The sequence below is a fragment of the Pararge aegeria genome, chromosome 27 (genome assembly GCF_905163445.1).
Source record: "Pararge aegeria chromosome 27, ilParAegt1.1, whole genome shotgun sequence".
Taxonomy (NCBI): Eukaryota; Metazoa; Arthropoda; class Insecta; order Lepidoptera; family Nymphalidae; genus Pararge; species Pararge aegeria.
The window spans coordinates 5527902-5554304 of NC_053206.1; the positions used below are offsets into that span (position 1 = coordinate 5527902).

At 36.8% G+C, this 26403-nt stretch overlaps 1 protein-coding gene across 3 annotated transcripts in view; it reads left to right on the forward strand.

The window, feature by feature from the left end:
• The window catches only part of LOC120635619 (oxysterol-binding protein-related protein 8), a 65473-nt gene that overhangs the window by 18093 nt on the left and 20977 nt on the right, over nucleotides 1-26403 (forward strand). For 2 of the 3 annotated variants that reach the window (XM_039906644.1, XM_039906645.1), the window contains exons 5-9: nucleotides 633-719; nucleotides 1718-1862; nucleotides 3421-3541; nucleotides 4888-4985; nucleotides 25458-25609. In XM_039906644.1, coding sequence (XP_039762578.1) covers nucleotides 633-719; nucleotides 1718-1862; nucleotides 3421-3541; nucleotides 4888-4985; nucleotides 25458-25609 — 603 coding nt within the window. Of the gene's footprint in view, nucleotides 1-632; nucleotides 720-1717; nucleotides 1863-3420; nucleotides 3542-4887; nucleotides 4986-6277; nucleotides 6801-7287; nucleotides 7431-25457; nucleotides 25610-26403 lie in introns of all 3 variants that reach the window. The other variant, XM_039906643.1, reaches the window with a different exon arrangement.

Consider the following 26403-nt stretch of genomic DNA (forward strand, 5'->3'; position numbering starts at 1 on the left):
TCCTTCGCGTTGCTTGCTCCAAGTATGTTGACACTCCTTCGCGGTGCTTGCTCCAAGTATGTTGACCCTCATTCTTTGTTTTTGCACCATTTATGTTAACACTCCGTCCGTGCTGTCCAACTGGCTTAAGGTATATTAACACTACCTCGTGCTGGAATGATGCTGCAAAACGCTGGTTGCCGGTTTCAATACGGTGCAATCCCTCACTTGCTTTTGGGAAACTGATAGAATTGCTTAATTTAAAAATTGGCTAAGCCCAAACTGGTTATACATACGTTAGATTAAAATAATTAAATTTATTTATGAATATTATATTATAAACGCATCATTATGTATTGTGCTGAATAAATTGAAATTAAAATTGAAGAAAGTAACTTAGAACTAGTAATAGACGTGCGTGCTGGGATTATTATGGAGAACTCTCAGGCATGCAGGTTTCCTCACGACGTTTTCCTTCACCGTTGAAGCAAGTGATATTTAAATTTCTTATAACGCACATAAGTTAGTAAGAGGTGCGTGCTGGGATTCCAACTCGGCGCCCTGAAAGTGATGTCGAAGTCCTAACCACTGGGCTGTCACTACCACGCCACCACGCTATCTCGCTCTGACAATAATGTTCTTCTGTTTCTCAGGTCCGAGGCTCCCTCAAGTCATGGACGAAGTTGTGGTGTGTGCTGAAACCTGGACTACTGCTGCTGTATAAGACTCCTAAAGCTAAAGTAATAATAATAAATTTTATTTCATTAACATCTTAATATAAAACACACACACACACACACACACTCACACACTCATAAAAATTGATAATTAATTAATATTGTTGTCGACGGCCCATTGCCGCAGTGGGCAGCGACCCTGCTTCCTGAGCCTAAGGCTGTGGGTTCGATTCCCACAACTGGAAAATGTTTGTGTGATGAGCATGAATGTTTTTCAGGGTGCTTATATGTATATTATAAGTATTTATGTATAGGTATTATTCATAAAAATATTCATCAGTCATCTTAGTACCCATAACACAAGCTACGCTTACTTTGGGGCTAGGTGGCGATGTGTGTATTGTCGTAGTATATTTATTTATTTATAAAGTACTGGGGCTCAGGTGGGATCAGGGTCACAGTCAAGAGTCACTTTTAACCAGTGGAATGCATTGATTGATTGATTGATTATTGATAGATAGATAGATATTTTTTGCACACAATTAAGGGATAAAGATATTAAACATTGGAAACAGTAATACAACAAAAATTGAAACGCGCAAAGGCGGTCTTATCGCTTAAAGCGATCTCCTCCAGACAACCCTTAATGAAAGAAGAAAAAAGGCATCATGGAAAGGGGATAGGGCAATATTTTAAAAATATTGATTGATTGATTAATTGATAATTGTGTAGAATTTAAAATGCATATAAGAAATTTCGGAACCGACAGGATTTGAACCTACGACTCTCTGGCAATCGCGGCCTAAGCGCTTTCTCCCACAAGGTTGCTTGGAAGCATCCGGCTCCGCTTTCATCTCTCTGTAGGCTATTTGCTTGTTCCGTTAACTATTAATGATGAAAAAAAAAATATTAATTGATTTATTGATTGATGATTGATTGATTGATTGATTGATTGACTGATTGATTGATTGATTGATTGATTGATTGATTGATGATTGATTGATGATTGATTAATTGATTGATTGATTGATTAAATGATTATGGTTATATTTTATTTCCAGCGGAGCCACTGGGTGGGCACGGTGCTACTGACCTCGTGCCAGGTGATCGAGAGGCCGAGTAAGAAGGACGGCTTCTGCTTCAAACTCTACCATCCACTGGAGCAGAGCATCTGGGCGCCTAGGGGGCCGCACAACGAGACTATAGGTTCGTATTTTTTTTATTTTTTAAAGTTAAAGTCAAAGTCATTCGTAAACTTAAAACTAAAGCTACGAGGGTTCCAAACGCGTCCTGGTCTTAGAAGAAGCCCTCAACAAACTTAGCCGGGTGTTTTTTTTTGTTATCACCATCTCACAATGTCATTTTAAATTATTAGAAGAGCAACCTGGTTAGAGCAATAATTTACACCGAAGCTTTTTTTATCGATTACGTAGTCCTTTATACTATAATAGGACTTTTCTATAAGCTTACGTTTAATACAAACTTTGAACTTTGTAAGAGACATCTTCAAGAGGTCTATTGGTTTAATTTCAACTTATACTACGACAATACACACATCGCCATCTAGCCCCAAAGTAACAGTAGCTTGTGATATAGGTACTAAGATGGCTGATGTATATTATTATAAATAGCATCATCGTGGAAGCCTATGAAAGTCCACTGATGGACTAAAGGCCTCTCCCAAGGGGAGGGTTTTCCCATAACCACCATGGGTCGGTGATCGCAGTAGATGGTAGAGTGCCATTGTTCGAGAAACAATTCTAAAGTAAAAAAAAACGTGTGAGCCGTCACGGGACTTTAGCTAATGTTATATTTAGCTAAAGCAAAGAGACAAAAAAAAGGAAAAAAAAACTATTGTTATTTACATTAGTTTAATTAACAAATAACCCTGATGCACTGCACTTATAATAAGTAGTAGGTAAAAAAAAAAACTAACTATAGTACCGACCTAAAACAGTCTCCATGTCAGATGAAAAAATAAATGGCTGCTACCTTACCTTGTTGTAAACTTTAAATCGATAACTGTGATTATAACATTACTTAAACTAAATTTTTAGCAATCACTGATACGTTCAATGTTACTCGAAAAACAAAGAAATGCACAAAACAAAAAATTTACGAACTAATCACAAGATGGCGGCGCACATTCGACAGTAGACGACAAAATGACCCCAAACAATTGTGACAATTGACTTTTTAGGAAAATAAAAAAAAAGCCGTCACGGGACGCCTGGCAGATGTGAAACATCGTAATTGTTTTTTTATAAATTTAAAATGCATATAAACATTTTGGGAACCGACAGGATTTGAACCTGCGACTCCCGGGCAATCGCGGCCTGAGCGCTTTCACCAATTAAGCTACGGCTCTCCTACCGTCGATGCCGAAATTAGTATATGCCTTTCACATCAGTCTTATAGCGACTGTAGCGTCATCTAGTAGGAAACGTTGCAGTTTCAAATCGTAATTGTTCTATGTAAGTTACCGCAGATATTGCATAATGAAAAGATAAAGTTTAACAAATTTGTTCCACAAATTAAAAAAAAAATACAACCAAATGGATGACCACACTTTTTTGTAAGTCGGTTGATAATGACTGTTTTATTACAAAATTAATATTCTGTTTTATTGTTACATACGAAATACAAAAATTCAATCATATTATTGCGTGGCGATGCGTCGCCACGGCCTGTGTACGGTTTACCCTCCGACTTTGTTGATGTTTCAAAAAAAAAAAAAAAAACTTTTATTATACTTTGTTTACAGGAGCTGTAGTACAGCCGCTACCGACAGCGCATCTCATATTCCGCGCGCCATCACAAACTGCCGGCCATTGCTGGCTCGACGGGCTCGAACTTGCTCTAAGATGCAGCAATGCAATGCTCAGGTAAGTTCAGTTGATGCTAATGTGACAGGTAAGTTTGGTCAACTAAGCTTAAGTCGACTTATGACCGCTACATTACCTTTAAATCATCATCATCATCATCATCATCATCACGTCAACCCATTACCTGCCCACTACAGGGCACGGGTCTCCTCCCACAATGAGAAGGGGTTAATGGCGTAGTCCACCAGACTGGCCCAGTGCGGATTGGTGGACCCCACGCACCTTAGAGAACATTATGTAGAACTCTCAGGCATGCAGGTTTCCTCACGATGATTTCCTTCACCGTTGAAGCATATAGAATATCACTTATATTATAATTACCTAAAACGCACATAACTTAGAAAAGTGAGAGGTGCGTGCTGAGATTTTGAGATTCGAACTGTGCGAAGTGAAGGCGAGCTCCTACCCAATGCGCTATCACCAATTCAGCTATGCTTTTTACTAACCAACTATATTTTTTAGGAATTAGGGGGGAAAACGATTAAATAGAATCTCATTGGTTCGACAGAATCGCACACTGATAAGTTCAATTTTACTCGAGAAACAAAGAAATAATTTACGAACTAATCACAAGATGGCGGCGCTCCGCCACTATTCGACGATAGACGTCAAAATGACCCCAAACAATTGTGATAATTGCCTTTTTAGGAAAATTAAAAAAAAAATCAAAATTCAAAATTCTTTAATTTCAAGTAGGCCTTATTTACAAGCACCTTTGAAACGCCAAGTCAGTCTGTTTGTAGTGACTCTACCATCGGTTCAGATGGCAGATTCCACTCAGAAGATCCGGCAAAAACTGGTCTTTTCCAACATCATTTTATATTTATTAATTTTTAGTTGAACAATCTTTAGAATTTTTCGATTTTGTGAAAGATAAGAGCGAAGTGACCTGCTTCCAAGCAGCCATGTCGTTAAGGAATGCATCAATCGTGTAGTAACCACGATTTATTCAATGTGTTTTAATATACTGTTTAAACTTAGGTAAAGGGTAAATTGATCCCTAACAATATTATATTTATTCTTTTATAATGTTTTCCTTGGGGAAAGGGCCTGGTGGTTTAAGACACAGGTTTATTAAATTAGCATAACATTAATAACTTATCAGTATTTTCTACGATATAATCCTTTTAATGTTATTACATTGTTTTGTGGAGTTTGGTAATTTATTGTATAAATGAGCATTCTTACACAATATGTTTTTATTTCTATCGGTCTTGTTTTTGGCCGTATTATATTTATTTCGTATTTATTTCGGAGATTATGAACACTTATTTCTATATTCCACTCTTTGCCCAGCCGTGGGGCTATAATTAAGCTAATGTTGACCATTTGTTCTCCCATACCAGATGTTCTCGCTCCCGGCCGGAACAGGCTGTGGAGGACGCGCCGGCGACTCAAACAAATATCTCTCATGAAGAGTTGGAGAAACACTTCAATGAGCACGGTAAGTTAACTAAACTTACCTTTAGAAGGCGTTATTTATCTTTGGAGAATTGTTGCTTACCTTTCGTCACTTTAATTAAGAATCATACTGCATAATTCTTTAAGAAATATCTAATTATATTTATGAAAGTATCTCGAATATCTTTCATTTCTGCAATTTTATGGCAATTAAACTAAAGTATTTTTCTTATTGGTCTTTGAATTGTGTAAGTTAAATATTTTTGTGCTTATTTTTAGGGTACGTTACTAAACTTTTCTTATTTATTTTGCTTAACATATCCTTAATTTAAGATGCCCCAATTGTTTGTACCTCATGGTAACGTTACTTATCCTAACGACCTTACATTGCCTTCACTATTATCTTAAACCATTTTAAGGTAAGTAATCTAAGACAGAACGCCACTCAGTTAGCTTTACTTACCTGACAACGTGACTTACCTTATGGTTACGTTATTTACCTTAGGATTAAGGGCTTTATTAGTTTATATGAGACTAATGAATTTTTTTTTACTCACAACCTGCACTTAAATTCGCTATTTTGTTGTTTTTTTTTTTAATCGTAATTCAATATTGTTGTGTGTTTTTTTTACGAAAATACGCTCGTTTCGTTATTTCTCGCCATTCTCTTCATCATTAAAACTTAAAATGTAATTAATTATTTTTTTCCTATTTCCTTGTAAACTTGATAACACGACTATAATGTTACCGATGAAATATTAATGATGTAATGATGCTTTGTGTAATATGTTTTTTTCCTTAAAAACCATTTTGTTCGTTTGAATTCTTTCTTCATCTAAATATATGCAAAAAAAAACCTAATAATTATAATAACTTACATATATAACTTTAATTCTGCTAACTTACTTAAATCTTATATTTATGACTCGTATCTTCAACTAATTCTTAATACATGCCAAAAAAAAACCTAATTCTTATAATAACTTAAATATATTACTTTGATTCGTACTAAAAACGTATTTTTTTTTAAATTACACTATTATTTTCGATTATTAATGAAAATCGAATACAACCCAAAAAACACCTAATTATTATGACTCGTATCTTCAACTAATTGTTAATACATGCCAAAAAAACCTGTTAATATAATAACTTACATATATAACATTGATTCTGCTGACGTACTAACATTGTAATTTTTGTTAAATTACCCTAAAATTTTCGATTATCAAAAAATATATTAATGTGTTAAAAATTACTATTAAATAAATAAATATTAATATTATTTTAAAATTTATGGTGACAATTTTTTTTTTGTTACATTAAATAAAACAGTTCTAAAACCGCCCTACTCCTCTTGCAGTTCCCATTCACCCATATTTTCCATACACGATTACTCGCCGAAACCTAGAAATCCGTATTTCGACGCGAAACTAGAAGTTTTCAATCCTAAATCCAAAAGCCTGGCATCCAGTCCATTCAAAATAGATCTGGCGAAATGTTTCGAACTAAGAAAGCTATCTATAGGCGAGAAACTCCACGATAAGTGGTCCTCGCCGAGTCTTATTGAGGAGAATCTATCGAAGATATTCCCCAAACGACGATCCTCTACCCCGTCAGCAGCGAAACCCAGCTCCTCGCCGAAACGTATAAGCGAGTTTCGCAAATCCGTGAAAACTGATTCCGAGAATGACGACGCATTTAAATCACGCCAGATAACTCAGAACGGGAAGGAATCGGAAGTGCTTTTTAGTTCTCCGGAGAACTTTCTGATAACTAAAACAGCGCCATCTGTTGAGGCGTTCGGTGTACCCTCCGTTGATTTAACTACGTCCAGCGATGATATGGAGAGTTGTAGGTTAGTATTTTTCGAAGTTATACTTCTTTTGGCGCGTTAGGGAAGAAATTATGACCGTTAATGTTTACGATGCGCGCGCACACCGTTACAAAAATCCGACACCCTGAAGTTAGCCATAGTCGACATAAAATGTTCAGTTTTTCAAAAAAGGTTTGAATGAATGAATGAATGAAGGAATGAATGATTGATTTTTGATTTATAGATATATAAAAATGATTTTTAATTATGTTTGTTATGTCAATTTCTTTAATTAGGTACAAATATTTTTTATTTGCGATATTTAAATAAACTTTTATTTAACTAGATAATGCGTTATAATAAAACTTTCAATGTATGAAATAACTTTTTTCTATTGTTAGTGTCGTTTATTCTACAAACATAGAATGAGGGCGAGAGATAATGATTTTGAATTTTTTTTTTATCTTTTTACGCCAAAGAAGTATAACTTCTAACGCGTGTACATAAGGACACACACGTTTTTTTTTAGGAGCCCGCTATTCAACCAAAAGTTTTCTTTAATAAACTACGACCGAATGCCCTCGGCGAACTTCGACGCCGATCAGACGGTCCGTAGGGACAATCGGTTCACAACCCAAGATGTTTATATTGCCGGGAAGATCCTACGCAGTGGTGAGACTGGTTGAAAGCTTGGTGTACCCCGCACTTTAGGCCCGAAATCATACCTGTTAGTTATACAGCCGATTATGTCCCAGTGCTGTAGATCTCGTATCTCATGAGATATAGGTAATTGGAGCATTGACCCACCATGTTACTATAATCTGGGTTGGCGGGCTGCAACTATTATTATCATATTTGTGTAACCGGGATTATATAGCCGGGAAGATCCTGGTTGAAAGCTTGGTGTACCCCGCACTTTAGGCCCGAAATCATACCTGTTAATTATACAGCCGATTATGTCCCAGTGCTGTAGGTCTCGTATCTCATGAGATATAGGTAATTGGAGCATTGACCCACCATGTTGCTATAATGTGGGTTGGCGGGCTGCAACTATTGTTATCACATTTGCGTAACCGGGATTATATACCCGGGAAGATCCTACGCAGTGTTGAGACTGGTTGAAAGCTCGGTGTACCCCGCACTTTAGGCCCTAAATGTTAATTATACATATATATTTACCTGTTAATTATACAGCCGATTATGTCCCAGTGCTGTAGGCCTTGTATCTTATAGGAGATAGGTAATCGGAGCATTGACTCGCCATGTTGTTCTTATGTTGGTTGGCGGGCTGTTACTATTATAAATGTTATATATGTGTAACCGTGATTATATTTTCAGCGGTTTTGTTTTGCATGGTACACACCATGGTATGGTTCAAACCATAACAAAACTGAGTTGGGAGTAAAAATCTTCTGGACACGCGCACCACCGCGAGTAATTGACATTCTGAGTCCAGGGCCGTGGGTTCGATTCCCACTACTGGAAAATGTTTGTGCGATGAGCATGAATGTTTGTCAGTCTCTGGGTGTTTATATGTATATTCTAAGTATTTATGTATATTTTACATAAAATATCCATCAGTCATCTGAGTACCCATAACACAAGCTACGCTTACTTTCGGGCTAGATGGCGGTGTGTGTATTGTCGTAGTATTTTTATTTATTTTTTATTCAACTGAATAAGTAACAACAACGGGTTATGCGGTGTGAACCAAGCCTAAAAAACCACTGAAAGTGAAATCCCAAAACCAAAGGAATACGAATCCTTCGTTATTTTGGTTACGTTAAATTTTATTCAGGCAATTAAGCATTTTCCCACCGCGAGTAATCGAGATTCAACTTAATTTAACAACGCCGGATTTTGCGGTGTGAACCAAGCTAAACAAAGCACTGAAAACAAGATTCTATAACGATTGGCGGGATTACGCTTAATTTTATTTAGGCAATTAAACGGCCACGTAGTGTTTTAGATCGCGTTTTAGTTTGCAGCGTTATCCAATGGAATCCGGTCGTGTCATTGAGCAGCGAAGAAAAAAAAAAATATTTTGCGTTCAAACCATAACAAAACTGAGTTGGGAGTAAAAATCTTCTGGACACGCGCACCACCGCGAGTAATTGACATTCTGAGTCCAGGGCCGTGGGTTCGATTCCCACTATTGGAAAATGTTTGTGTGATGAGCATGAATATTTTTCAGTGTCTGGGTGATTATATGTATATTCTAAGTATCTTTCTATATATATTTCTTGTGTGCGTGTGTATGTCACTGAACTCCTCCTAAACGGCTGGACCGATTTGAATGAATTTTTTGGTATGCGTTTTGGTGGCACCCTGGATGGTTTAGATTCACAAATCAGCCCGACAGATGGCGCTGGGGTCCGCTAGTTTATGTATATTATACATAAAAATATTCATCAGTCATCTCAGTACCCATAACTCAAGCTAATGCTTACTTTGGGGCTAGATGGCGATGTGTGTATTTTCGTAGTATACTTATTTATTTATAGATAGAAAATGATCTACCATTTTGTTTCTATTTCGTTTGTTTGTATCATAAATTAGACGCTAGTGATTCACAGACACATCGCTACGAGTTTTTAATATAATGACCAATGGCCCTAACTGTGTTGACCCATTCATCTTCGCATCTTCGTTTCTGATCCGCACCGCTGGGATCTGGAATGACCTTCCAGCTTCCATTTTCCCCAGTGCCTACAATATGAGTACCTTCAAATCAAGAGTGAATAGGCATCTTCTAGGCACACTCGTCTATAAACATAAAATAAAAGACCCATACGCGTCCGTTAGAACGCAGAGCACTGTGCAAACATCATTTTTACTACCTGTTTAATGTCGCGCGAAGTAACGTTTTTATTTGTTTGCACGAACTCTTGAAGGTCGTTTCTTGAGAGACTCTCAAACAGTTCTAGCTTATAAACAAACACGATGCACTCCATATAGACATGAGGGCATTGCCTACCCAATAAGACAAGCATGGAGCTTTTTTTTTTCTTCTAAATGTTAGCCCTTGACTGCATCTGCAATCTCACCTGGTGGTAAGTGATCATGCAGTCTAATATGGCAGGCAGATTAGTCTGCCACCAGTCAAGGGCAGATTGGAGTCTAGGGTTAACTTGTAGAAAAAAAAAGAAGAAGGCTCTGTGCTTGTCATATTGGGTAGGCAATGCCTTCTTGCCTATGCACTCCATTTGCATTGTGTTTTTTTTAAGCTAGAACTGTTTGACCGCCTCTCAAGAAACCCACTTAGGGCAGTTATATTAAACACATACGGTTTCTACGCGACATCGTACCGGAGCGCTATATCGCTTTACATTGCACCTTCGTCGGTAACGTGGTAACTAGCCACGCCTTTCAGTCGCAAACAAAGCAATAGTAAATAATAAATAAATAAATATACTGCGACAATACACACTAACCTAACTAGCCCCAAAGTAAGCGTAGCTTGTGTTATGGGTACTAAGATAACTGATGAATAACTTTATGAATAATATACATAAATACTTATTATACACATATAAACGCCCAGACACTGAAAAACATTCGTGTTCATCACACAAACATTTCCCAGTTGTGGGAATCGAACCCACGGCCTTGGACTCAGAGAGCAGTGTCGCTGCCCACTGCGCCAATCGGCCGTCCAAATGCTGCTTGGCGACAGAAATAAACATGGCGGTATTACTCCACGAGCTCTGCCACGAAAAGCTGTACTTAAACGTTCTTAACTTGTTACCGGTTACGTTATTGATATTAAACTTATCAAAATTAAGCTTAATTTGCTATACTCCGCGAAAAGCGGGAGAATCTGTGTGGTGTAATTTATAATTTCTTCAATCCTTATACTCCACACCACACAGATCCTCGGCAACGCTCCTACGTGCGTAGAGGGTGTATTGCCGAGGATCTGTGTGGTGTCTTCAATCCTTATACTCCACACCGCACAGATCCTCGGCAACGCTCCTACGTGCGTAGAGGGTGTATTGCCGAGGATCTGTGTGGTGTCTTCAATCCTTATACTCCACACCGCACAGATCCTCGGCAACGCACCTACGTGCGTAGAGGGTGTATTGCCGAGGATCTGTGTGGTGTGGAGTATAAGGATTGAAGAAATTATAAATTACACCACACAGATTCTCCCGCTTTTCGCGGAGTATAGCAAATTAAGCTTAATTTTGATATTATATCATGGATTTCCGCAAAGTAACGCCTGCTTCTATACAATATTTGATATTAAACTGTTTATTAAATAACGTTTAACATATAATAAAAGCGCACCTCTACACGTTATCTCTACCAGCCGTTTCTGAGTAACCACTCAGTGACTAAACCGGCGCGCGTCTGGCAATACGTACTCGATATTACGTTTGTCTACTCATTCAATAGCGTTTCCATTTTCAAAGTTTATTTCGCTTTAGTAATATTCAACATAATATATATATATATAGAGAGCTATGCTCGGAGTATCTCTACGCGATCGAATCAGAATTTTTCGTGTTTGTATGCAAGATAGATTAGCAAGGGCTAGCAATGTTTTGTTAAATACGTAAACAACGTGCGTTCAAACGTTCTCAATACATACAGGCGATGAAAACATTTCAAAAATTTATATGAATTTGAGTACGAACAATAAAACAACAGTGTGTTTTTGATATAGAATGCAGATATGTTTACAAAGGTTTATATCGTTGACTAGCTGTCGCCCGCGGATTTGACCGCATTTGTTTTGGCTTTTTAAAAATCGTGATGTCTAACTTATTTATTTGGATGAGGATTAACATCATGTTCATAGAAAACACCCTCGTTAATAATGCATTATTATAGAATACTTAAAATACTTGGCTAGTCACATTTGGGTTTCTTTATTAGCTTTCTCCTTTTGTCTTTCGTCCTTAAATTAATACAATTTTTTTTTTCTGTTTTACATGTCTTTTTGTTTATTATTATTGTGACCATGTTTAATTTTTTTTTTTTTAATTTTTTTAACAATACCACTATAATAAAGAACACGTGAATCTTTATTAACGGTTAACAATGTGGTGTGTTTGTCTGGTGGGAGGCTTTGGCCGTGGCTAGTTACCAACCAACTGGCGACGTCGTGCCGTTAAGTGATTTAGTGTTACGGTGCGATGTCGCGTGGAAACCGATTAGGGGTATGACTATCATACTCCCTAACAGGTTAGCCCGCTACCATCTTAGGATGCATTATAATTTGCCACCAGGTGAGACAGTCAAGGGCTAACTTGTAGAGAAAAAAAAACTAACTGTACAATCCATACTAATATTATAAACTAGCTGTTGCCCGCGACTTCTTCTGCGTTTGATTTTGTTCTTTTGTTTGTCCAAAAAAAAATTAAAGTATCGCTAAGCCTTAAATAAGGGGTCCTCTGAGGTGTTCTGTCCTCTATCTCCAACCACATTCATCAGATCTACACAAAGTTTGGGCAAAATTAAACACATATTATAACCTCTGTAGTACAAAAATAATTATTTAAATCGGTTATAATTTGTCGGAGTTATGGTGTAAAATCGTCATACACTTTCATCCCCTCTCCCAAAGGAACCGAGCTTAATGTCGGGATAAAAGGTATCCTATATTACTTCTAACACTTCCAAGAGTATGTGTACAAAGTTTCATGAGGATCGGTTAAGTAGTTTTTGCGTGAAAGCGTAACAAACAAACTTACATTGACATTTATAATAGTAAGTAGGGATGTGCCGAAGTGTGAAGACCAAAGTGTCAGAACAGTGCTCGTGGCCAGCGTTGGCTCTATGGGTCTCATAAGAAGCCTTAGAATCACACAAAGGGCGATGGAGAGTGTTATGTTGACGAGATCAGTTGAATCCGTTTTATATTTCTACATCGTGTGAATGAAAACGGGCGTTAGGAGTAGTTCAAACTTGAGAGCACTGGCAACACTAATTCTTTGTTCTAGAAAATCCAATTTAATAACGCTTGCAACACCATCGCTGGAACAAAGCCGCGGAAGAGGTCCCACGAATGGGACGATGTGGACTGCCCACGTTCTGGGGTCCCAAGGCCGCTGCTCTTTGACCTTGAACAGATAACACATACGTGTAAATGCAAACCGAAATAATTCTTTACAGATGCTTTACAGGTACATTATTTACTGTCTCTGAGTCTTATCTGTGAAAGCGAAACGCTAATAGTTTTTGAGTAAACCATTGCCACGGTTTGTACTGAACGAAATCAGATACAGCCCTAACATCACCTGGTTGCATTTGAAAGATCCCTTTTAGTGATAGCCTAGCCTTTGCGCCCTAGCACTTAAGTCCTATTACTGTTTTCCTTGTATTTTTCCTATTGTGTTGTGTTGCAATTTTTTTTTCGTTTCTTTAATTGCTGTAACTCGGCAATCTGTCTTGTGACATTGGGCCGTTCGTTTGTGGGTTAAGGTAATTTTTATTTCTGTTTTTCAGGGTATCATCCATTGATGAATTTACCCTAGTAGCTCATATATCAACTTATTAAATTTGGAATGCTGTTTCTCTTCAGTCGAGAGAAAAGAAGACTGCCGTCTCCTCCCAGTTGATTTGCCAAGTCGTTGACATGTGCCGCTAGTCGCCCTTGATACTTAATACTGTATGTCCTTATTTCCTCTCTGACTGTTTTAATATTTAAATCTTTTTGGATATTCTTGTTAGTCACATATGGTGGGATGTTAAACATGCTTCTATTGTTGTGTTGCAATAAAGTTTTTCTATTCTATTCTATCCTATCACATGTAAAAGTAAAATCGAGTAACTCCTGTAACTCTATTAGGTACGTGTCGGTCTTTTATCTTCAATAGGGTTGTCAAAAGTAAACACTTAGAATGTTGTATGGGAAAATAAATGAGCTTCTTATGATTTAATATTTGAACAGGGTGATTCCTTATGAAATATACTTATGCATACTTCAACAGTATTTCGTAATTCCGTTACACGTTGTATATTTGAAGCTAAAGGGCTTGATGGTCCAGTCTAAGTTGGTGACGGGCTAGCCTGTTAGGGGAAGGCAGTTATAATAACACTATACTCCCAATCGGTTTCAACACGACATCGCACTGGAACGCTAAGTCGCTTGGCGGCCGCACGTCTTTCACGTCACGTCGAAAAGTTCGGAGACCACAAATTCCCAAATTGTTTTTTAAGCTGAAAACCATACGTCTTTTGTCTTGAATAAAAAACTGTATATTATTTAAATATTTTATACCGTGAAAATTGAGGATTCCTGCGGAATTTTTTAAAGCCCGAGATAAACGCGGACGTAGTTGCTGGCAACGGCCAGTATAATATGATACGTCTACCTCACGTTACGAAGACCTTGTGTAGGTAAGTAAGGTTACGAGAGTTCAAACAAATAATGTTTACCTACTCTACGAAGTATGTGCATTATAACATACATACCTACATATTGATAACGAAATAAATGCTATTATTAGTCCGAACTTATAGATACTAGTATTATACACACGGCGCAGTGGGCGGCGATCCTGCTCTCTGAGTACAAGGCCGTGGGTTCGATTCCCACAACTGGAAAATGTTTGTGTGATGAACATGAATGTCTTTCAGTATCTGGGTGTTTATATGTATATTTTAGGTATTTATGTACCCTAATCATAAAAATATTCATCACTCATCTTAGTAGCCATAACACAAGCTACGCTTACTTTGGGGCTAGATGGCGATGTGTGTATTGTCGTAGTATATTTATTTATTTATTTTTTACCGGTCCACTACTGGGCACAGGTGTCCTCCCACAGTGAGAAGGGTTTAGGCTGTAGTCCACCACGCTGGCCCATTATACAGAACTCTCAGGCATGCAGGTTTCCTCGCGATGTTTTCCTTAATCATGTATACGTTATGTCCACTGTCAAAAGATATTTTGCAAAATGAAATTTTTCAGGATGGTTATGACGCCATTTGCTCTTTGTTAAGCGTTTCAAATTTACGTCCGGTCTTACCTACATATGTGGCGTGGCATTCAGAACATTGGAGTACATCAAATTAAGCTTCATTTTCATAATATACTAGCGTACCCAGGCCGGGCTAGATTTTACTTTATTTTATTTAAACCATAAACTTACATCATTAAATTTTCAATTTAAGTCTTATAATATAGTAAATCATTTATTTCTCTCCGTATTCTTTCTCTTCTATTCTCTTCTCGAGCGGGTGAAGATCATTATCTACACCCCTGAACACCCAACAATAGAATAACATCATAGTAAATAAAAGCTGTATTTGACAGTTTGACAGTTCAAAAATAGGAGTTCTCCGATCGCCACCAAACTTCACAGGATTACTCGCCAGGTCAATCCGGAGATTCCCTGAAAGTTTCATTGAAATCGGTCCAGCCGTTTCGGAGCCTACAGAACATACCCACACACTTTCTCTTTTATATATATATTTATATAGATCTTTGATTTCCGCAAAGTAACGCCTGCTTCCATCCAATATGTATGAGAGGTTTAATGCACCTGGCTTTATTTATAAGACTGAATATACCGATCGGGAGTGAGATAAAACAAATGCGTGTATGTTTATTAGCGAATGCACATTTACTGCGTACGCAGTTTAATCCGTAAATCTTACGTACTTAACCCGACTACTCCATTTTAAGCAGGGCTCGGCACCGGTTTTAATTCACCGGCAAATTTTGGTTATTTAACCGGTTTATTTTAATGTTCTCCGTTTCACCGGTTAAATGATTGAACGACCCGGAATGCTATAGGTTGCTGTTCTAATTGAGCGAACGATTTTATTGCATTTGGTAAACTTTAATTAATAAAAGAGATGATAAGGTACTTGTAACAAGCTATGGAATTTTATCCACTCTACGAACGTTTCGCTCCGAAACCGGAGCATACTCAGGAGATGTTGACTTTACAATGTATATTTTTTAAGATTCCTAAGATTGTTAAGATTTTTAACAATTGTTCAATGTAAAATGTTAGGCTTGATTTTCATAATACATATATCAAAAAAGAACTGAAATTAAAGTTAGTAAATCCGGTTTATTTCAATCTATTTCCACTTTTTTATCGGCTTCGTACGCTCAGGTTGCCTTTAAAAGATCACTTTTAGTGATAAGGCCGCCTTTGCGCCCAAGCACTAAGTACTATTACTGTTTTCCTTGTGTTTTTCCTATTGTGTTGTGTTGCAATAAAGTTTTTCTATTCTATTGCGTAAAATTAAATAAGAACCGGTTTCTATGTTTAACCGGTTAAAAAAACGAAAACCGAAATTATTCCAATATCTAGCGACCGAAATCGGTTTGAAAATTTTATCGGTTTCCGAGCCTTTGTTTAAAGCTGGAGATCCCAGGTTCGATTCCCGGCATCAATTTGGCAATTTATAATTTCTAAATTTTCTTTAGCGGTGATAGCTCAGTGGTTAGGACTTCGGCACGCACCTCTAATCTTTTTAAGTTATGTGCGTTTTAATCAACAAAAATATTACTGGCTTCAAGTTGTCGTACGTTTTTATTAGACCATCGTCTACGACCATTGTGTACGGAACTCTTAATGCGCGAGTCCGACTCGCGCTTGGCATGTTTTTATTTCATGCCTGTAAGGAATTTCACTTTCACTATCATAGAATCTACTGTTTACACTTTTGGTGATAAAATTTCGCTTCAGACCACAGAGTAAATATAGCGGTGAGATAATTATTGAAAAGAAAAAATAAACTGCGTGGACATTATATTCAAATATAGCTTTGCGGGCTCCTGTATCAAGTTAACTTGTGAATATTTAAATTCAAAATTTCTTTATTCAGGCTTCTACGTTGAAGGCAAACATTGCGAGGAAACCTGCATGCCTGATTCTCCACAATGTTCTCAAAGGTGTGTGTTGAGTCCACTTATCCGCACTACTGCTGCCTAGCGGCATTTCTGTGCCGCTCAGGTTGATTGACACAGGGCGGCACTTTGAAGGACTTAATAATAATCATAATCATTTATTTGCAAAAAACATGCCAATTTATAGATGTAACAAAAAGTTATACATAACAATGTTCGGCCCATTTAAAGGCATGCAAATCTTAACTTAAAAATAATTAATAACATTCTGAATTTGATTAATTACAATTAAATAATAAATAAATATACTACGACAATACACACATCGCCATCTAGCCCCAAAGTAAGCGTAGCTTGTGTTATGGGTACTAAGATAGCTGTTGAATATTTTTATGAATATAATACATATGAATACTTACAATATACAGATAAACACCCAGACACTGAAAAACAATCATTTTCATCACACAAACATTTTCCAGTTGTGGGAATCGAACCCACGGCCTAGGACTCAGAAAGCAGGGTAGCTGGCCACTGCGCCAGTCGGCCGTCAGTTAATATTTAATTAGTTATGTTTCAGTTTATTTAGCTTAGTTTATTTTGTTTATGAACTGTAGCAAAATATGACAGATTTTCATATGATAACAAATTCATTATTAAATAAATCTTAATATATATAAATCTCCTGTCACGATGTTTGTCCGCGATGGACTCCTAAACTACTTAACCGATTTTAAATTAAATTGGCACACCGTGAGCTGTCTGGTCCAACTTAAGAGATAGGATATCTTAGATCTTTAAGTAAAGTCACAATTTTATTTTATTGCAAATTATTTGTCTATAATTAATTGTCAGTCACATGTTATATATATATATATATATATACAACTATACATATACTATACATTTAAGGCTTAGCGATACTGAATACTTTAAAAACAAAATCAAACGCAGACGAAGTCGCGGGCAACAGCTAGTTAATTAATAAAAATTCAACGCAAATCATAAGAAATATATAAAATGCATATTTAATGTAATATATTCGGTTATTCGGACTTGTTGCTTGCACGCCCTGCAAAGTGCCGCTATATTTCAGAAGAATTAATAGAAGGTCTTTATGCATATTGGAACAATAAAACTTTATTTAAGTTTTATACTTAGTTATTTTTTTTATCTCTAAAATATATTTTTTATTAATACATAACTATAACCTATTTAAAAACTAAATAAAATCTAAAACGTCCTCGAAACCACCGCAGCGAGGCACAGTTCCTAAGATGCTGGCAGCATTGCCCCTCTGGATGGCCAAACTAATTCGTTGGCCAAGGTAACTGCCCGCTCTAGGATCACCGGTAGACTCGATAACCCTTTTCGATAATTCTTTGAAAAGGGCTCTTGCCTCCGGACCCCACGGTCCCAAAGTCTCTACTCCAAAAGGCACAAAAATGAAGCAGCTATCCAGGTTTTCATATTTACGCCTCTTGGCCTGCTCGGCACTGGAAGCAGCCGCACCTACCATTGACGAAGTGGCCTGGATGTGTGAAGCAGCTAGGGTATCAACACAAGTTGCATCCCACAGAAGACTGACCTTTCAAGCCTCCAAGGTATGAGCGTCATAAAATAAACTAATTTATAATACCTATTAGTTGAGACAGAGAAATTTTCTTATCGCTTTATTATCTTATCTGGCCTACATTGCTGATTAGCGAGGTCTTTAAAATTTTTCCGTAACAACCTCTCTGGCGCAGAGGTATTGGATAGAAGCAGGCGTTACTTTGCGGAAATCCATAATATATTATTAAAATTAAGCTATACTCCGCGAACAGCAGGAAAATCGGTATGGTGTAATTTATAATTACTTCAATCCGTATACTCCACACCAAACAGATCCTCCGCAATGTATCCTCTGCGCACGTTTCGCTCCGAAACCGGAGCATCCTCAAGAGCTGTTGACTTTACAATGAACTAACAGTAGAGTAGGACTTAACAGTAGATCTTAGATCCGACCCCCGGCGGGGCCAAATTGGGAATTTATAATTTCTGAATTTTCTCTGTTCCGGTCTGATGGGAGACTTTGGCTGGTTACCATCCCACGGCCCACCGACAAAAATGTGCCGATTTGGTTCGGGCTTGCCCATTTTTTGTGCAAAGAAACAGCCTGGCTGTTCGGTGCGGAAACACAGACAACACAGTTCTTATTTGACCTTAATTGTAAAAAAAGGTGATGTTATGGTCTTCCGCGCGTATGTTTTTATGGCAAGCTAGTACAGCTATTTCTCTGAAAGAATTCATTTTGTATGTTACTATATACATACAATTCGGTGTTTTCTGATACATACAACTTGAACGTTTTCAAGGCAAGAGTGAATAGGCATTTTCTAGGCAAGCCTGCTTAGCCATGATTGTTGTCAAGTGCAAATCTATCAAGTATAAAAAAAAATATATATATACAGCTGTAATTTATCTTTTAAAAATTTTCCCGGCTAAGTTTGTTGTGGGCTCTTCTTAGACCAGGGCGCGTTTGGAACCCTCGTAGCTTCAGGTTTAAGTTGGCGAACGAAGTTATCACCATCCCCTTACAGTTATGTAAACATATATGTATGAACGCTTCATAAGTGCCTGTGATAGGCCTACGTGAATAAATAAATTTTGAATGTAAATATCCATAAGTTAACTTGATACAGGAGCCCGCAAAACTATATTTGAATATACCTATTGTTTACGCAGTTTATTTTTTCTATTTAAAAATTATCTCACAGCTATATTTACTCTGTGGACTGAAGCGAAATTTTATCACAAAAAGTGTAAACAGTAGGTACTGTGATAGTGAAAGTGAAATCCTCTACAGACATTAAATAAAAACGTGCCAAGCGCGAGTCGGACTCGCGCATTAAGAGTTCCGTACACAATGGTCTTAGACGATGGTTTAATAAAAACGTACGACAACTTCGTACAGTTACTTCTCTAAATGATTTATAATCTCAGGGAAATTGTTTGTGGAATAAAAGTTTTTAATAAACCATTTAGGTTTACGACCCCTGTCCGATGACGTTGTTAACTATGCGTAGATTAACTCGTGAAAAATTGTGTTACGTTTATCAATAAGTGCAATTGAATGAGAAAGAGAAGATAACGGCAATGTTATTAGAGAAGATGGAGCAGGAAACCGACATGATGATATCAGCCAAGATGAAGGACAAGGGTAGAAGACGCTCCAGCATATTCTCCCTACTGAAACGCCAGAAGAAGTTGGCGAGGCAGAGCTCAGAGCCATGCGCGTTTCCGCTTAACCGGAAGTACTCCGTCGATTCGGCGATCTTGACGCGTTTCAAGGAAACGGATGTGGAAATTGCGAATGGAAACGCCGATAGCGTTTCAGACTTGTCGCACTGCAATGGAGGTTAGTTTACTATGTAAATATATATAATGTTGGGTCTACTTTCTAAACATTTGTCAGTTCGTATTTAAATATGAAATGACTAGCAGCGCTCCGCGGTGAATAAGTCGTTCGGTTATTTTGTTACGACGTGTAGGAATTACTATTTTCGGTGTAAAGATACTAATGTTCCTGTAAACCATACTTCCGGGATTCGATGTTTTCTCCGGGACAAAAAAAAACTTATGTTACTCTCCATCCTTTCAACTAACTCTATGCCAAAAATCTAGTCAAAGTAGTTATGAATTGCTCTTACTTCATAGCTCAACTAGACTGTGAGATGGTGATAACAAAAAACAGAATCATTTGAAATTCAGACACAATGTTTCATGTCTCTATAAAATTCAAGAGTCCAAGGCCGATGGTTCGATTGCCAGAACTGGAAAATGTTTGTGTGATGAACTTTAATGTTTGTCAGTGTCTGGGTGTTTATATGAATACTAGCTATTGCCCGCGACTTCGTCTGCGTTTGATTTTGTTTTTTGATGTGGTATTCAATTTAGTTGTAGTTCTAAAAAAATTAAAGTATTCAGTATCGCTAAGCCTTAAATGAGGGGTTTGTTGATGTCCGCTGAGGAGTTCTGCCCTAGAGGGCTGTGCCAACAAATTATAACCGATTTAAATAATTATTTTTGTACTATAGAGGTTATAATATTTGTTTAATTTTTTGTTTTTTTTTTTAAAGATCTATCTCCAACTACAGTTTGGGCAAAATTAAACGAATATTATAACCTCTATAGTACAAAAATAATTATTTAAATCGGTTATAATTTGTCGGAGTTATGGTGTAAAATTGTCAAACACTCATCCCCTCTCCCAAAGGAACCGAACTTAATGTCGGGATAAAAGTATCCTATATTACTTCTAACACTTCCAAGAATATGTGTACAAAGTTTCATGAGGGTCGGTTTAGTAGTTTTTGCGTGAAAGCGTAACAAACAAACTTACATTGACATTTATAATATTAGTAGGGATTATAAATTTAAATGTATATTATTCATAAAATTATTTATCAGTCATCTTAGTACCCGTGGCACAAGCTACGCTTACTTTGGGGCTAGAGTGTGTATAAAAAAAAAATCAAAACTTTAACCGATGTGACCTACCAATTAATAATGTGGGAATTATTTTATTTATATGGAATATCTTAATTGATTTTGTGAGGAGTAGGTAGGTGCAACTAGTGTTAATTAATTTCCTTAGAGGTTACCTTTTGGCGACGTCGCGGTGGCGTACGGTAAAATTCGTAAGAATTTATGATAAAACCATAATAGTAGGCAGCTTGTTTATTTCGGTTAGTAAATTAATTTAATCAAATCCTCAATTCCCACGGGAACGGGAATTAATAACACAATCGAGCCACATTGACGCGTGGCCCGAGCTTATAATATTAAGGCTGCTTTTTTCTACCAGACATGTGCTATGCTACGTTGCTATGATGCGTTTGATATCCACCAATCATATTCATTGGTGCACATGGCTTAGCCTTGGTGGAAACGGATTCAACTAAGATATGTTTTTATATGGAAAGACGCGTGCTATGGATGCCTGCTATGGGCAGGCATCATGGGAGTCATATGGGAGTCATTGAAAGATAAATTTAAAGATGTTAAAATAATGACACCAATACATATTTGAAAATTTAATGTATGTTCACAAAAATATATCAAAATTTAAAAGAAAATGTGACTGCAATCATTTGAACGTTAGAAGCAAAAATAAACTTGCAGTGCAGTACACTAGACTACACAAAATAAGCAATTCATTTAAAGGAAATTGTATACAATTTTACAATAAATTACCGGTTGATATCTTGGGGATGTCACTAAAGAAGTTCAAAGTTTGTATTAAGCGAAAGCTTATAGAAAAGTCCTATTATAGTATAAAGGATTACGTAAACGATAAAAAAGCTTGGGTGTAAACAATTGCTCTAACCAGGTTGCTTCTTAAATATTTTCTAATGACAATGTGAGATGGTGATAACAAAAAGAACACCCGGCTAAGTTTGTTGTGGGCTTCTTCTTAGACCAGGGTGCGATTGGAACCCTCGTAGCTTTAGTTTTAAGTTTACGATTGTAGTTATCGCCATCACTACTCACTGCTATGTACACATTTTGTATATAATAACGCATCAAAAGTGCCATCTATGTGCCTATTTGAATAAAGAAATATTTGACTTTGACTTTGGGCCGTTGCGAGTGGGGAATATGTGCAGAGCAGAGTACCTACAGTATGCCCGCGTTTGTCGCTGAAAGTAGACATGCCATCGTGGAAGCAAAAAGTTATTTTATATCTCGCAATGCGCGAAGAACTCATGGAGGAAGATGAATTCATCTTTTTACTCCGACGAAGGAAACATAGATTCTGGACACGAAATCGGCGGCGCATCTTCATAGCGCATCTTCCTCGCACAGCTACAAAGCTTAGTATGGGTGGAAACAGTAACATATTTTCGTAGCGTAGATTTCACATCTTCGCAGCATAGCTGCATAGCACATCTCTGGTGGAAAGGCGCCCTTAAACTACCACACACATGATAGTAAACAATGTTTGCTGACGTTATCACTGTGCTAAGTGAGGTGCCATTTAGCGTATCTTTACCGTAATTCAATTGTTAATGCGTCACTGTACGGTGGCTGCACTGTCTGAGTAAAAAAATGGGACATTCCTTATTAGCCGACTTCAAAAAGGAGGACGTTCTCAATTCGTCGGAAACTTTTTTTTTTTTTTTTATGTATGTTTCCCAATTATTCGAAGACGCCTGAACCGATGTGAAAAATTCTTTGTTTGTTTTAAAGGGCATACTCTTCAGGTGGTCCCATTAAAATTTTATCGAAATCGTACGAGCTGTTATTAAAAATCAACAATTTTTTTGCCGTATGTCGAAGTCAGTTTTTTTTGAAATTATACTTCTTTTGGCGCGTTAGGGAAAAATGATAAGAGTAAATTTTAACGATGCGCGCGCACACCGTTAAGAACCGACACCCTGAAGTTAGCTATAAGGTTTGACAGTGTACACTTTCAATTGTCAAAGTCTACGGGCTCATTCCGGTGATTTAATTGGTTCAATTGTACAAAAATCTGACCTTTTAATATTGAGTAAAACTTCTTTAATTATGTAGATTTTTTGAAGTTTATATCTTTTGGCGCGTTAGGGAAAAATTATGAGATCAAATTTTTACGATCCGCGCGCACACCGTCACGAAAAACCGACTCCAAAAAAAGGTTTGACAGTGTTCATTTTCAATTGTCAGAGTCTGCGGGCTCATTCCGGTGATTTAATTGATTCAATTGTACAAAAATCTCAAATTTAAATTTGTAGTGAAACTTGGTTGTCCGATAATGCGTTATGATAAAACTTTCAATGTATGAAATACCTTTTTTCTATTGTTAGTGTAGATTTTTCTGCTAACGTAGAATAGGGCGAAAGCTAAAACGCCAAAGAAGTATAACTTCTAACGAGTGTACATAAGTACACACACGTATCTTTATTTAACAAGATAATGCGTTATAATAAAACTTTCAATGTATTAAATACTATTCTTTTGTTAGTGTCGTTAAATTTTTAAAAGATTTTTATTTTGTTATGCCTCAGAAGTATAACTTCTAACGCGTGTACACACAAAGGTTTTTTTTTTTTGATGGACCAAACATATGACCTAAATGATATTTAGTGTAAAACCATCGTCTATAAACAGAGAAACACGCAGGGCATGCAAGGAACACGTCCTGTCAGTGGCGTGCATAGAGGGTATGCACAGGGTATGCAGATGATATAAAATGAAGAAAATCTCCAGTACGAGTTATAACGTAAGGCTAACTGGTAACGGCATTAAAAAAGCGTAACCGAAAAATGTGACGGTTTTTTTTCCAACGCCGATAAAGAAGTTTCACTTCAAAAAAAACGTGTAGGCACCACATTCGTACTATTACTAAGCTCTGTTGACATGCACTCTAGCACAAGAGATTTGCGATAATAATTCATTATTAATAGATCACAAATAAATTGTTATTATTATTGGATATTAATAATGTATCAGACATTGTTTTCCTTTTATGTCTAAAGCATTGAGGTGTTGGACATAAAAGGTGCCGATTTCATAATGCATTCATTACCCTTAGTGCGAAAAGTACGCGTCCGATAACGTCAATTCGCTTTCGAATATCGAAACACTTTAACGTCAATGTATAAAAAAAGTTACTACAACATGTTTAGTACATTAAAATATCACTTTTTGGCACAGACCTTCTCCGTCATAGACGAAAGAGTATTAGAGCGTAGGCTATATTATATTCAGAAAAAAAAACTTATAATGTACACCTCCGTAACACACTTTTAAACAGCGTGCATTATTAATTGACGTTTTAATTTCTACAATTAAATGAGACCAGAACTGAGTATGGCAGTAAAACGTCAGTAAGTTTACGACGCATTCGCATTTATGAGTAGCACAAAAATCTTAGGGTAGGCAGTTCTTTTGTGCATGTATGAAGTGCACGCCAGTTAGTAAAAGTATACAGGTTGAGGGTGCAATACCACAGAATAGTCTACCTAAAGAGATTTGATGCGAGAAATCTTTTAAATCATTTAAAAATAAGCTAAAAAACATTGTTTAAATTTTTTATAAACGCGCCACCTTTTATTTCGTTTTACTAATGAAAACTGTTATTAGTTTAAGCTGCTAGTTACGTATCACACTAACTAGATAACATATTACCACTTCTTTATGTTAAAATTGATTTCTCATTAAGTTAAACTGTTTCTTTTGAGAAACCTAAAACAAAATTTTAAAAAATAAAAACAAAAACAATATTTAAAAGTTTCTTTAAACCTAAAACAACAATTAAAAAAAAATAAGAAAAAAGAATCCATACGAAACAAACAAATAATATAAAAAATAAAGCTAATCGCTGCGGCGGTGTTATAACGAAAATAGCTAAAACATAATATAATGGCTATTTAGTTTTAAAGAAAAGGAAAATTTAAAAAAAACTTAGGTATGTAAATTTCCACTTTAATTTTTTTTAAAAGATGGCGTCTTAAATAGATATTAATTAAAGAAAAAAAAGCAACAATTTAAAAAAATCAGAAAAAAGAATCCATACGAAACAAACAAATAATATAAAAAAATAAAGCTAATGGCTGCGGCGGTGTTATAACGAAAATAGCTAAAACATTATATAATGGCTATTTAGTGGAAAATTTTAAAAAAAACTTTGGTATGGAAATTTCCACTTTAATTTGTTTTAAAAGATGGCGTCTTAAATAGATATTAATTAAAGAAAAAAAGACTATATTATCATTCATACTGTAAGAAGCTAGTGCTCCTTTGGTGTCCATATTATGTAGTTACTGTTCCAAATAACTGAGTAGATCGCTACGTACCCTATAGAGTAAGCCCTGTAGCTATAGCTAATACGCACCCATCCCCCACTTTTCTCGTAGAGTTAGCGGGCGCGGCCTCGGACACGGACAGCGAGGGTTCCAGGCCGGGGATGCCAGAAATCCCGAGCCAGGATCCGGGAACCAGGAAGCGGGATGTACTGGCCAGGATACACAGCTGCTATGCTGAAGACCCCGACACGGAGATCGGCGTGGTAAGTACTTCTTAGATACGAGAAAGCTTATACTTCCAGGGTAAAAATACCAGGAATCCAGAGCCAATATAATAATATTAATAAAGCCTTTGTATTTTCCCATCGACTAAGTATTACATTTAGGTGTATCTATATATATATCGAAGAGAAAGTGTGTGTGTATGTTCCGTATAGGCTCCAAAACGGCTGGACCGATTTCAATGAAACTTTCAGGGAATCTCCGGATTGACCTGGCGAGTAATCCTGTAAAGTTTGGTGACGATCGGAGCACTCCTATTTTTGAACTGTCAAACAAGCTGTTATTTACTATGATGATATTCTATTGTTGGGTGTACATGGGTGTAGATAATGATCTTCACCCGCTCGAGAAGAGAATAGAAGAGAATGGATACGGAGATAAATAAATGATTTAATATATAATGAGACTTAAATTAAAGATTTAATGATGTAAGTTTATTGTTTAAATAAAATAAAGAAAATCTAGCCCGGCGAAACGTACGCTAGTTATCTATAAAAGTTCACATACGTTCACAATGTATGTACATTATTTACACTTCTAAACTAAACATATTATGCCTCTTCTTGGCCGGGCACCCCAGACCCAATAGCAGTACTTTATTCCAATCGTCCATACACAGTGGCGTGCATAGAGGGTACGCACAGGGTATGCAGATGATATAAAATGAAGAAACACCCAGTGCGAGGTTTAGTTTCCGGAGATGTTGACCCTCAAGATCCCAGAAATTATACGCATGATCTTTGTGCGTGTGTGTGCCACTTTTTTTTAGCTAACC